Source organism: Salvelinus fontinalis, chromosome 26, assembly GCF_029448725.1.
Source record: "Salvelinus fontinalis isolate EN_2023a chromosome 26, ASM2944872v1, whole genome shotgun sequence".
Lineage (NCBI taxonomy): Eukaryota > Metazoa > Chordata > Actinopteri > Salmoniformes > Salmonidae > Salvelinus > Salvelinus fontinalis.
The window spans coordinates 23,605,189-23,619,285 of record NC_074690.1 but is presented as its reverse complement, the minus strand read 5'-3'; the positions used below and the strand labels follow the sequence as shown (position 1 = coordinate 23,619,285).

The 14,097-nt window shown below is 40.7% G+C and overlaps 1 protein-coding gene across 1 annotated transcript; it reads right to left on the bottom strand.

The window, feature by feature from the left end:
- Positions 1-3,037: 3,037 nt before the first annotated feature.
- LOC129823967 (integral membrane protein 2C-like) lies at positions 3,038-12,393 on the bottom strand. The gene is made up of 6 exons (XM_055883140.1): positions 12,158-12,393; positions 7,263-7,400; positions 6,793-6,981; positions 6,288-6,398; positions 5,628-5,781; positions 3,038-4,713 (listed from the first exon to the last, which is right to left on the bottom strand). The coding sequence occupies exons 1-6, from the start codon at positions 12,248-12,250 to the stop codon at positions 4,622-4,624; spliced, it is 777 nt and encodes a 258-aa protein (XP_055739115.1). The 5' UTR covers positions 12,251-12,393; the 3' UTR covers positions 3,038-4,621.
- Between the last annotated feature and the right edge of the window lie 1,704 nt (positions 12,394-14,097).

Here is a 14,097-nt window from a genome sequence, read left to right as displayed (position 1 = left end):
TATCAGTGGTCTTGTATGTCTTCCAATTCCTAATAATTGCTCCCACAGTTGATTTCTTCAAACCAAGCTGCTTACCTATTGCAGATTCAGTCTTCCCAGCCTGGTGCAGGTCTACAATTTTGTTTCTGGTGTCCTTTGACAGCTCTTTGGTCTTGGCCATAGTGGAGTTTGGAGTGTGACTGTTTGAGGTTGTGGACAGGTGTCTTTTATACTGATAACAAGTTGAAACAGGTGCCATTAATACAGGTAACGAGTGGAGGACAGAGGAGCCTCTTAAAGAAGAAGTTACAGGTCTGTGAGAGCCAGGAATCTTGTTTGTAGGTGACCAAATACTTATTTTCCACCATAATTTGCAAATAAATTCATAAAAAATCCTACAATGTGATTTTCTGGAATTTTTTTTTCTCATTTTGTCTGTCATAGTTGAAGTGAAAATTACAGGCCTCTCTCATCTTTTTAAGTGGGAGAACTTGCACAATTGGTGGCTGACTAAATACTTTTTTTGCCCCACTGTATGTATATTATATGTGTATTTGTATTTTTTTTTTACCTTGATTTAACTAGGCAAGTCAGTTAAGAACAAATTCTTATTTTCAATGACGGCCTAGGAACAGTGGGTTAACTGCCTGTTCAGGGGCAGAACGACAGATTTGTACCTTGTCAGCTCGGGGATTTGAACTTGCAACCTTCCGGTTACTAGTCCAACGCTCTAACCACTAGGCTACCCTGCCGCCCCATGTATGAATGTTTATATATATGTATATGGGTATCTGTATGTATGTATTTATATAGATATATATATTTACCCCAAAAATATATATGGCGGATTAGAAATGATTCAGAAAATTACATTGATGGAAGCAACAATCTATCTGCAATATTAAAGCTGATCCACCCCTTGAAAAAGATTTATGAGAAACTGAACATGACACTGGCTGATCAATCAATCAAGTTTTTTTTAAATAGCCCTTCGTACATCAGCTAATATCTCGAAGTGCTGTACAGAAACCCAGCCTAAAACCCCAAACAGCAAGCAATGCAGGTGTAGAAGCACGGTGAGAGCCAGATAGCTATGCCTCAGTTCTTGCACATTCTTCCACATTTACAGTCACTTCTGTCTCACAGTTGTCAACAATTGTCAACAATGTCTCACAGTTGTCAACAATTTCACAGCTTGAGTACAACTTAGAAGCTGTCATAAACAAGAACTGCTAAAAGAGGAAATGCCTCTTTTAGCAATCTTTCAACCTCCAGCTCTGACAGCTGCAGTAGTTCAGCGTTCGTCAGTCTTTTAATCAGTCAGTTAATCGGTCAGTCAGTCCATCCCAGCCCTCCAGAGATGTCCAAAATCACATGCAAAACCACCCACTACAGGTACCCTCTCTGCACTGGATATTTTTCTCTGTAGCCCATTGCAAAATGTGCAGAATAACATGAGGTTAGCTATAAAACTGCAAATGTTTATCTTTGCCCCATGGCAAAACGTGTAGAATGCTAGGAAGTCAGCTGTTTCCCCCCCCCAAAAAATGAAAAAATGAATACAAATAATATTTTTGTTTGGGGGAGAGCCTTGCTTAGACCTTGCGGGGGCCCAGAAACTGCGGTACGCCACTGACACTAGAGATGGTGCTAAAAGCATCTTTGTTATTATGAGGCATCATGTGTAGATGGGTGAGTACAAAAGTCAATTTAATCCGTTTTTAATTCAAACTTCTCCAGAATCGGTGGGTCCCCCACAGGACGTTTGAGCTAACGTAGGCTAATGCGATTAGCATAAGGTTGTAAGTAACAAGAAAAGTCCACAGGACATAGACATATCTGATATTGGCAGAAAGCTTAAATTCTTGTTAATCTATCTGCACTGTCCAATTTACAGTAACTACTACAGTGAAATAATACCATGCTATTGTTTGAGGAGAGTGCACAGTTATGAACTTGAAAAGTTATTAATAAACCAATTAGGCACATTTGGGCAGACTTGATAAAACATTTTTAACAGAAATACAATGGTTGGATCAGTCTAAAACTTTGCACATACACTGCTGCCATCTAGTGGCCAAAATATAAATTGCACCTGGGCTGGAATAATACATTATGGCCTTTCTCTTGCATTTCAAAGATGATGGTACAAAAAAAATACAAAAAAACGATTGCTTTTTCTTTTACCAAATCTGAAGTGTATTGTTCTCCTACGTTCATTTCACATTTCCACAAACTTCAAAGTGTTTCCTTTCAAATGCTATCAAGAATATGCATAGCCTTGCTTCAACGCCTGAGCTACAGGCAGTTGATTTGGGTCTGTCATTTTTGGCGAAAATTGTTAAAAAGGGTCCGATCTTTAAGAGGTTTTTAAGGCTGTAACACAACAAAATGGTAACTTTCTGAAGGCACTGTATTATTATATAATGTACTGTAGATGGACATGAATGTGTTAACATGGCGCATGCTAAGTTGTTCTTACACATGCTGTATTTGTGTATGCGTGTGACACGTCAAACGACAAATGTCAGGAAATTACTTTGTTTAGGGTGTTGAAATAAGAACCACACTCGTTTGTACTGTATCGCTTCCCTTGTGAAATTGACTTTCTTCTGTCATGTTTGGATGTTGTGGGGAAAAAATGTAACTTGTGTTGAGAGTGTGTGCAGTTTGTGTGGCAGGAGAGAGAGATGTCACTAATATCCCTGAAGTGTCCTAGATACATAATTCATGCACCAAATGTTGTCTATTACAAGTTACATTGCAGCTTCGGTCTATATACATGTTTATGTTATAGAATGTTTGTTTTTTTAAAGCTCTTGAATGTCTTCCTCTGAAGGGAGATGTAGTTGAAATGTCGCAATGTAATTTTCGATGATTATTGGTCATTGGTTTGACTTCTGTGCTAGGATTAATGGTGTTTTGCGGAAATTGTTATATTTTTATTTAAGAGAAATATGAAACATTGTAGATTTTGGTACCCATGATATCCTTTGTATTCTCCTGAGTTTATTTCTGTTTGTCTAAAACACACAATGAAAAAGCAAAGAAAGGAATATAGTTTTTACATGTTTATTTATTAGGTAGTAAGATAAGCTATTACAAGCTAAATGACTGTACAGCATGGCGAGTCAGAAGAGAAGGGGACAGATCATGAAAGCCTATATCATACAGTAGGTCCCCTTTAAAACAGCAACATAATTCCTCTATATCATACAGTAGATCAATTGTAAAAAAAGGTTAAGAGAGACAGGCATGCAATAGAGAGATAGTCTGGATAGTAGAGATGGAGACTGGCTACAAGGACTCAACTGCAGACAAGAGGCCAAGCCCATTACTAAGACATGAGGAAGAGGGCGGCTGCATCCAATTCTCCACCCTACCCCTGAAGTGTGTACTTGCGCACTCCCTCTCAGAATCAGGACGTAGCCAGAAAGACACACCGAAAGAAAGAGTTCAACTCTAAAACCTATCCAAATGTAGGATCTTAATTTGAGCCAGTTTGCTACAGAAGGAAAATAATCCTGCAGCAACAGGAAATGTAAATTATGTAGATTAGATGTTTTTGTAGGTGTTGATACATTTTTTGTAAGGGAAAATCAAGTCTGACATTTCAAAATGGAAATTACAAACTTCAGAAGCCTTTTTTAAACCTCAAATACACTACAAGTTTTACATTACAGGAATGTTCTTCTTGATCAAATTAAGAGGCTACATCTGTAGGTAATCTATATATGCCTAAACCCTCAGGACTCAACATAGCGTTAGTGACTATAAATTTGGTTCCGTTGGCCCGTCCAAAGCACTGCTACTTTATACAGTCTAAAGCCATGTGAGACCCAGAGAGTCAACCAGTGGAAGATACCACAAGAGGGACAAACCATAGAGAAATGATCATTCAATCACAAAACAAGCTCAGATAAAAATCAATGCACATTTGAATATGAAATCCAAGAAAAATCCATATACAGTAAATATTGCTTATAGGAACGATGCAGAATACATACACAAACATTTGATGATTTAAATTACAGGCGAAAAAACATCTAAAATATATGAGGTATGTTTCGGTATTTCTGGACATCCAATACAAGACAAGACATCATCAAGGGATCATTTTGGTTGAACCAAGAGACGAATAGAAACATGTGTGTGTGCACAACGCACGCAGCATCGTAACGCCCAATTCTCCTCACTGTCACACACACTGCACAGGGTTAGAAGTACTATACAGAAAGGACTAACTCAATCTGAATCGATTGAAGTAAAAACCTAAGATAACTCATCTGATTATGCTGGCGTCGACTTCAAATTGATACAAATAAAAAACATCAGTGCAACAACATGACATGAAATCCCAAACAACAAAAAAGCTACAGATTCATCGCATTACCGACATTATCAAAATATACAGACCATTGGAATACAAAAAACAAACAAATAATAAAAACAACACCAGAGCAGTAAACAACAATTCAACTTGGGACAAAAAAGGAATAAAAAACAACATTCAAATCAAAAACTATTGGACAAACACATGCTTTTTAAAGTGCAATATAAAGCCTAAGGGATGCGCGAGGTATGGTTTCAGAGTGGGCTTGGTGGTGTAGGGCGGCCATCTTGCCATCTTCTTTCTCAGTATTTAGACCCTGTCGCAGATCACTGTCTCAACGACGAAGGTGTTCTCAAAGTGACGGATGCTGTGGCAGTTCCTCGCCTCACGCTTGTCGATGCCTGGAGGAGGGAGAGAAGAATGGAAGAGAAGAGAGGTAATCTTACACCCAGTTTGATGTTTCATGTTCAATGATGTTATACTTATGATATATGATGTGACATGATCCATAGGGTTCGGGATATCTATGGTGCTATTGCTTTGCTGGGTCACAGAGGTAACTCCCCATATGTCAACATACTAGGTGCCTAATAACCATTATGGTATCATCCTCTGAAGACTAGATATTGAGCAATATAAACAGCTGAGGGGGCTCCCACTGCCTACCTCACTGTTACCATGACTACCAGTACCAGCCTCATCTTGGATCAATGGAGTTGCTCGTCAGCCCATATATGTGCTCAGAGGGAAGCATGTTACATCAATGCTCTGGTTTTACAACTAGCCAATCACAGAGGCTCACGGAGCACATCACTACTACGCATCACTTCCTCCCCCACGCACGCTGTCTGATCATTGGACCTGCGTGGTGTGTTGGAAAAATGACTCACATGCACACACACACGATGGCTCTGACATGGTAATCAAGAAGGATCTGTGTGTGGAGGTCACTTAGAACTCATACTGTGGGAGGCTAGCGCCTGGCAGAGCCCACACACTCTCTCTCTCTGAGCCAGCACAGGAAGCGCCGATACGGACCTGGCCATCTCCGTTTCCTCTGTGATGAGGGGTGTCACCAGACAGTCAGCCAGCCCATGGATTCAGACTGACTCAGTGACTACTGTGAAACACACGACCCTTCGTTCTCCTCTCCTCTGTACAGGACAGGAAGAGCCTAACTGATGACCTAGTACTTACATGCATCTCATGTTGACAAGGACATCTGTGTGTGAAATGTGTGTGTGTGTGAAAGTGTATGTGGATGTGCGAGACAGAAGGAGAAATTATGTGTTGTTGGTGTGTGTGTTGTACGTACGTCGACGTGCGTCGCGTCGGCGTCTGAGGCGGTAGGTGTCTTTGCCGTAGCAGAGCCGGTGAATGAAGGGCCCCAGCGGTCTCATGTTCCTCACCCTCCCCGTCACCACCATCTCCTCCTGGATAATGTAGGTCTGGGGCAGATACGTCCCCTTCTGTTGGAGAGGGAGAAAGACACAAACACAAACGTCAGTACAGGGATCATCAACTAGATTCAGCCACGGACCCATTTTAATTGAGTGGATGGTCGGGGGGCCCTGAACACAATTACAAATAATATGTAGACTGTAAATTGACAACAAGACTCCCAAACAGATTTAATGTTTGACTAAAACAATCATTTCAAACCTTGCTTACATTTGTATACGATCACGTCATATCTCTCTATTATGCATGGGACCACTTAGGAACAGACTTCTTAAATGAAAATCACTTGGAGCTGATTTCATTTTTTTTTTTACTGTATACCAAGTTCTGACTGTGGGCCGTCAGTTGGAAACCCTCCGTTAGTACAATGCCCTTCACAGTACAGACGGTACACATGACCGCAATGTCCTTTTGTATAATAAATATGCATGGGCAGACTGTCCCTCTGATGGACAGCCACACACAAACAGTTTTCCTCTGACAGACCTAACCCAGATATAACACAATAGCGTACCTTGACGTTGACCAGCAGCTCCCAGAGGTTCCTTGGTGGCATGACCAGGGTGGTGTTGAGCTCAATCACGTAACACTTGTCCAGGGCGATGTCATGGTACACAGTCAGACCCTGGAATTAGAAATGACAACAAAACATGAATCATATATATATATATTTTTTTTTTACTTTTGTTCATTTAGTAAATATTTTCTTAACTCTATTTTCTTCAAACTGCATTGTTGGTTAAGGGCTTGTAAGTAAGCATTTCACGGTAAGGTCTACACTTGTTGTATTCAGCGCATGTAACAAATACAATTACATTTTTATTTTCACTCCAGTATGCTAACTAACAGAAAAGATCACATAAAACATTCATTGCCTTATAGACCACTGATCCTAATAGACATGTCCTCCAGAATCCTATTCTCATATGTATACCAATGGGCGAGCATTTGGACACAAAATGGCAACCTTGTATCACACTACACAATGACTGTGTGGAACAGGCATAGGGATGACTTACCCTCTGGAAGTCATGGATGATGTCTGCGGGGTCGCTCCCTCCAAAGTGGGGCACGGGCACGCTGATCTGCTCATAGTTGTCATCCAGGTAGATGCCCACGTTCTCCTCCAGCTCCTGTCTGCCGTGCAGGGGGGCGTACACAGAGTCCTCGTACAGAACCCTGCAGTGGAACAGGCTGTCCTCAGGAATCTAGAACAGAGCAGAACAGGGTTAGTATAGTCATGGGGATATCTATCTGTGGTATATCTATCAGAACCAATCTGTCTGTATGATTGAACATGTGAAGTATGATGTAATAGTAGCTACTACTGGCAGTTGTACAGTAGTATAGTGTAGTATAAAGTAGTATAGTTGTAAGGTGTGTGAGGTAGTATGCAAAGGTAGTATAATATCTGACCTGTGGTATAAAATAGGAGATACTTGTGGTAGTTGTATAGTGGGGTGTAGAGTGGTGCAGTATAGTAGTATACCTGTTGTATGAAGTAGTACCGGTAGACGTATATGGAGGCCAGCACCAGTCCTGACATGAAGACCACCAGGCCAAAGGTGAGACAACACAGCCCATTCAGATGAGACTGCTTGGGCCTCAGAGGAAGAACTAGCTCCTCCTGGGGAAAGAAACAATACACAGGTCAGACCTACAGGCCAATGTCAGATAAAATTATTAAACTTAAGAGTTAATTAATCAAATGGCCAACCAGACTATTTACATTGACCCCCCCTTTGTTTTTACACTGCTGCTACTCACTGTTTATTATCTATGCATAGTCACTTTACTCCTACCTACATGTACAAATTACCTCAACTAACCTGTACCCCCACACATTTACTCGGTACTGGTAGCTCCTCTATAATACCTTTTTTTTGTTATGCAATTTTATTGTGTTACTTTTTTACTTTAGTTTTTTTTGTAAATATTTTCTTAACTCTATTTCTTGAACTGCATTGTTGGTTAAGGGCTTGTAAGTAAGCATTTCACAATAAGGTTATAGTCTGTTATAGCCTGTTATAGTCAGCGCCTGTGACAAATAAAATTTGATTTGATTCATCAGCAAGATGCTCCCACTATGAAAGAGCAGTTTCTGTTTTACTCAATGTTGGTGGTAACAGCTAAGCAGATAGTCACATTGATCAGAGGAGAAATAAATCTGTTTTATAATATAGGCTGAAGGCTAGAGATGCTGAAGATGCCTTATCATCCCAACAGCCCACCCCCAGTCTCTCAGCCCTACCGTCACTCTGTTTGCTATTAGCGACACACTACTCGCCACCTAGAAACTGTACCCACACAGTTGCTAGGGACTATGGAGTAGAGGTCGACCGATTAATCGGAATGGCCGATTAATTAGGTCCGATTTCAAGTTTTCATAACAATCGGAAATCGGTATTTTTGGACACCGATTTGACCTAATTTTTTTTGACACCTTTATTTAATCTTTATTTAACTAGGCAAGTCAGTTAAGAACACATTCTTATTTTCAATGACAGTCTAGGAACGGTGGGTTAACTGCCTCGTTCAGGGGCAGAACGACAGATTTTTACCTTGTCAGCTCGGGGGATTCAAACTTGCAACCTTACAGTTAACTAGTCCAACGCTCTAACCACCTGATTACATTGCACTCCACGAGGAGCCTGCCTGTTACACAAATGCAGTAGAAGCCAAGGTAAGTTGCTAGCTAGCATTAAACTTATCTTATAAAAACCATCAATCAATCATAATCACTAGTTAACTACACATGATTGATGATATTACTAGTTTATCTAGCGTGTCCTGCGTTGCATATAATCGATGCGGTGCGTATCGTTGCTCCAATGTCTACCTAACCATAAACATCAATGCCTTTCTTAAAATCAATACACAGAAGTATATATTTTTAAACCTGCATATTTAGCTAAAAGAAATCCAGGTTAGCAGGCAATATTAACCAGGTGAAATTGTGTCACGTCTCTTGCGTTCATTGCACGCAGAGTCAGTGTATATGCAACAGTTTGGCCACCTAATTTGCTAGAATTTTACGTAATCATGACATAACATTGAAGGTTGTGCAATTTAACAGGAATATTTAGACTGATGGATGCCATCCGTTAGATAAAATACGGAACTGTTCTGTATTTCACTGAAAGAATAAACGTCTTGTTTTCGAGATTATAGTTTCCGGATTCGACCATATTAAATGACCCAAGGCTCGTATTTCTGTGTGTTATTATGTTATAACTAAGTCTGTGATTTGATAGAGCAGTCTGACTGAGTGGTGGTAGACAGCAGCGGGCTCGTAAGCATTCATTCAAACAGCACTTTCCTGCGTTTTGCCAGCAGTTCTTCGCTGTTCTTCAAGCCTATCAACTCCAGAGATTAGGCTGGTGTAACCGATGTGAAATGCCTAGCTAGTTAACGGAGTGTGCGCTAATAGCGTTACAAACGTCACTCGCTCTGAGACTTGGAGTAGTTATTCCCCTTGCTCTGCATGTGTAACGCTGCTTCAAAGGTGGCTGTTGTCGTTGTGTTCCTGGTTCGAGCCCAGGTAGGAGCGAGGAGAGGGATGGAAGCTATACTGTTACACTGGCAATACTAAAGTGCCTATAAGAACATCCAATAGTCAAAGGTTAATGAAATACAAATGGTATAGAGAGAAATAGTCCTATAATTCCTATAATAACTACAACCTAAAACTTCTTACCTGGGAATATTGAAGACTCATGTTAAAAGGAACCACCAGCTTTCATATGTTCTCATGTTCTGAGCAAGGAACTTAAACGTTAGCTTTCTTACATGTCACATATTGCACTTTGTTTTTGCATTATTTAAACCAAATTGAACATGTTTCATTATTTATTTGAGGCTAAATTGATTTTATTGATGTATTATATTAAGTTAAAATAAGTGTTCATTCAGTATTGTTGTAATTGTCATTATTACAAATACATTTTTTTATTATTATAGAAGTTTTTTTTCTTTAAAAAAAAATAAATCGGCCGATTAATCGGTATCGGCTTTTTTTGGTCTTTCAATAATCAGTATCGGCGTTGAAAAATCATAATGGGTCTACCTCTACTATGGAGGATCAAAAGGGATGAGGCAGATTGCGTTGTGTTTGCCGAGTGATGGCGAGGGAGGCTGTCACGGTTGTCTGGGAGTTCTATTCTTAGGACTCGACTTCCACATGCCCTACTTGTAGCTGTGACAGCGTTACATCACACACACCTCCAGTGGGAGGGAGATCACAGTGATTGCGTGGAAGTGGAATCTCAAGCCAGATTTGGTATTAATAATCCTTATACACACACATACAGATTTGGTATCCGCACGTCTCCTTTGACGCCTTTGCGAGCATCCCCTGTCTCCCACCTCCCTACATGACGTCAAAACCATAACCATGTCATTACTAGTTATAGTTGCTCAATAATTTGAGGTACACGATCTCACACCTTCAGATTGGGACTTTCCAAACACAGATATATACTGAACAAAAATATAAATGCAACAATTTCAAAGATTTTACTGGGTTACAGTTCATATAAATTTATCAGTCAATTGAAATAAATGCATTAAGCCCTAATCTATGGATTTCCCATGGCTGGGCAGGGGTGCAGCCATGGGCGGGCCTGGGCGGGAACTTGGGATGGGGAGCCAGGGCCAGCCAATCAGAATGAGTTTCACATACAGAAATATTACCCCCCCCCCCCTGTTGTGTGACAGAACTGCACATTTTAAAGGGGCCTTTTATTGTCCCCAGTACAAAGTGCACCTGTGTAATGATCATGATGTTTAATCAGCTTCTTGATATGCCACACCTGTCAGGTGGATGGATTGTCTTGGCAAAGCAGAAATGCTCACTAACATGGATATAAAAAAAACCTTGTGCACAAGATTTTAGAGAAATAAACTTGTTGTGCATATGGAAACTATAAGGGATTTTTTTTATTTTAGCTCATGAAACATGGGACCAACACTTTACACATTGCGTTTATATTTTTGTTCAGTGTAGTTCTACGTCAGATCTAGATTCGATCTTACTTGAGCTAACTAATTTGACGAGCAAAATACAGCCTAATTTCTAGAGCTTAGAAACTCACATTCATTGGGGGGTCATAATCAAGTCAATGTAGACTATTTCTGAATCTGATGGAGGAGGGTGGAGTTATCTCATACAGTTGCTCAGATTGACAGTTTAACTACAAAGCTGTAAATGCATGTATTCTGTCACTTGCAGAAATACAATTCAATGTTCAGCATAAGTTTCAGATTTGCTATGAATTGTATTAGCCTGCCTGACAATATACCATCTAGGTGCACTCTAATGACAGACAGACCTATAACTGTGATGTCAGTGCTAACATATTGAGCATCTTCATATAGACAACAGTGTGTGAGGCTTTCTATGCAAATGCAGTACAGCCACCATTTTAGCAGCTCCCTGACAGCTGTAACCAAATGCATATTTCTTATGACTCTCTCAACCAGTGTCACTTCCTTTCCTCATCTCCTTTATCCGATTTAAAAGAAGAGAACAGATGAAAGCCAACCAAAGTATGACTTTCTTCTAGCATATTGCACCTGGGAAGTATTTTTAGATCAGTGCAGACTGCATAGATTAGGGTAATGACACAAGGTTAGGAAATCCCATTACACTATTGAAACGCATGCACCCATATTTCTAAAAACAGCCCAACTGCGCAGGTGCCCCTTACGTGCTATCTGCTGGATTTGCTGGGGGAAAAACCCGCGGTGACGTAACCATAACGCGGCGATAACGTCCCCATTTGTTTGCACAATTTACAGACTGTCGAGAATAGTCAACTTCCCAATATCAACCTATAAACGTGTTGTCTTGGAAGTTGTAGATAAACATAGTAATTGCTCGAGTAGCATGGACTAGGATAGCCAGCCTACGATTCGTGGTTACGTCTGCTGCACACTGAGGTATCTGCAGTGTCCCCAGCTAGCCTCACAAGGTGACGTAATGTCAACATCCTCGGGCTTTGCTGGCTAGCTTGTATCGATTTTAAAAAGGTTAGGCTACTTTGTATGCGTGTTTCCAGCGCTTTCACAGCAGCAGTGTATAATTTCTAGTAACAATAGTAGTAACACATGATACTGTAACAGTAGCCTAAATTATATCGTGGTAGCCTACAAATTAGTCTACAACTGATGTTATGGGCTCTTTTGGACTTTAATATATTTTGAAATCTACATCAACACAATCATTAGGCTACATGAACAAATAGAGAACGATTGAACTATAAAGCAATTAAGAAAACATTGCCCTGATATAATCTAATTATTGCATTGGTCAACAAAACATCCCTATTTTACCCCAACGCTGTCAATACATCATGGAACAAAGAAAAGAGACGCTGAACTCACGTGTTCATAGGGCATGAGAATCTCGGCTTTGTCTCCATCGAGCTCCTTCTCTGGTTTCTGCGCCGAGATCGGCTGGAAAGTTATCTTCACCATCTTTGTATGTTTTATCTTTTTCACTACACTGACTTCCTCATTCGACACTGGTGGATTATATAGTTGCACTGTTCTCTCGCCCCCGTCGTATCAGGCTCCTCTCTGACCTCAGATGAGCGTAGCTGTGACGAACAATCCTGTGTAGGACTCGAAAAAAAATCAGACCCCAATCGCTTTTCAATGTAAGAGTCGACATCCATATGGCTTGATCAACATGTTGCTTTTATTAACCTGTTGTCGATGTTATTATGTTTTATAATAATTTGATTAATGTTTGTATCGATATTTCTGGACTAAAATGTTTTTGCACCTGAATACACTGCATGAATTTGATTCAGAATAAGGGGTTTATTTGCGAGATTCGTTCAGGGACTTTTATTTTGAAGTTTTGCACCAGATATGGGTATAACTTCCTTATCTTATTTTTATCGTTTTTTCTCTGCTGATTTGTCTCAATAGGCTCTGATAATCCGGAAGTCTATAATGATACACATATACAGGAGTGATACTCAAATTATCTCTTTAATGACGTGGAATTGGATATGTGAGAGTATGTGAATGTTAACCACACATTTATAATCAGGGGTTCCCAACCAGGGGTGCTAGGACCCTTGGGGGTACTCTGCCCATCCACAGGGGTACTTGAGAAGACTCATGAGACCACAGGCTTACTGGTAAAATGCACATGAGGGGGTACTTTAGGGGAACTCCGGGCAGAACAAAATTCAGTTGGTATAGTAACTGATAAAGGTTGGGAACCACTGACCTAAGCTGTATACAGTGTATACAGTGTAAAGTCACTGTGGAAAAAGTCATGGTAACACTTTATTTTGTTTAAGGGCTGTTTTATTCCTATAAAGGCCATACCGTATGTGCATCTTCCTACTGAGCAGTAATCAACTACTCATATGAGATAATAACAACCTCTCTAGCAGTGTATGAGATGTCTGTATGTCTGTCTGTCAGATCTGTAGAGAGGAATAGAGCACAAATGGAGAGAAAACAATATTATCTAAAATGAATTGTACACCTCTCAATAAACAGAAGTATGGATGGAGCCCATGTGCCCAAGGATGAACAGGCCTACAGTAGACTACAATGTAGATAAGACAATCCTTTAGCCTATTCAAGACTGAAATAGGACTGGAATGAAATGTGGCACATTTTCCAATTCAAACTTGGCCTAAATGACTACAGACCTGTAGCACACATCCATAGCCTTGAAGTGCTTTGAAAGGTTGGTAATGGCTCACATCAACACCATTATCCCAGAAATCCTCGACCCACTCCAATTTGTATACCACCCAAACAGATCCACAGATGATGCAATCTCTATTGCACTCCACACTGCCCTTTCCCACCTGGACAAAAGGAACACTTATGTGAGAATGCTATTCATTGACTACAGCTCAGCATTCAACACCATAGTACCCTCAAAGCTCATCACTAAGCTAAGGATCCTGGGACTAAACACCTCCCTCTGCAACTGGATCCTGGACTTCCTGACGGGCCGCCCCCAGGTGGTGAGGGTAGGTAACAACACATCTGCCACGCTGATCCTCAACACTGGAGCTCCCCAGGGGTGCGTGCTCAGTCCCCTCCTGTACTCCCTGTTCACCCACGACTGCATGGCCAGACACGACTCCAACACCATCATTAAGTTTGCAGACAACATAACAGTGGTAGGCCTGATCACCGACAACGACGAGACAGCCTATAGGGAGGAGGTCAGAGACCTGGCATGGTGGTGCCAGAATAACAACCTATCCCTCAACGTAACCAAGACTACGGAGATGATTGTGGACTACGGGAAAAGGAGGACCGAGCACGCCCCCATTCTCATCGAC

What these genes read in the sequence shown, in the direction of transcription:
- LOC129823967 (XM_055883140.1), bottom strand. Translation starts at nt 12,250, where the DNA reads ATGGTGAAGATAACTTTCCAGCCGATCTCGGCGCAGAAACCAGAGAAG. An exon ending in TCATCCATGACTTCCAGAGG is followed by an intron (nt 6,399 to 6,792) that starts GTAAGTCATCCC and finishes TTCTAATTCCAG; the next exon opens with GGTCTGACTGTGTACCATGA. An exon ending in CCGACGCGACGCACGTCGAC is followed by an intron (nt 4,714 to 5,627) that starts GTACGTACAACA and finishes TCCCTCCTCCAG; the next exon opens with GCATCGACAAGCGTGAGGCG.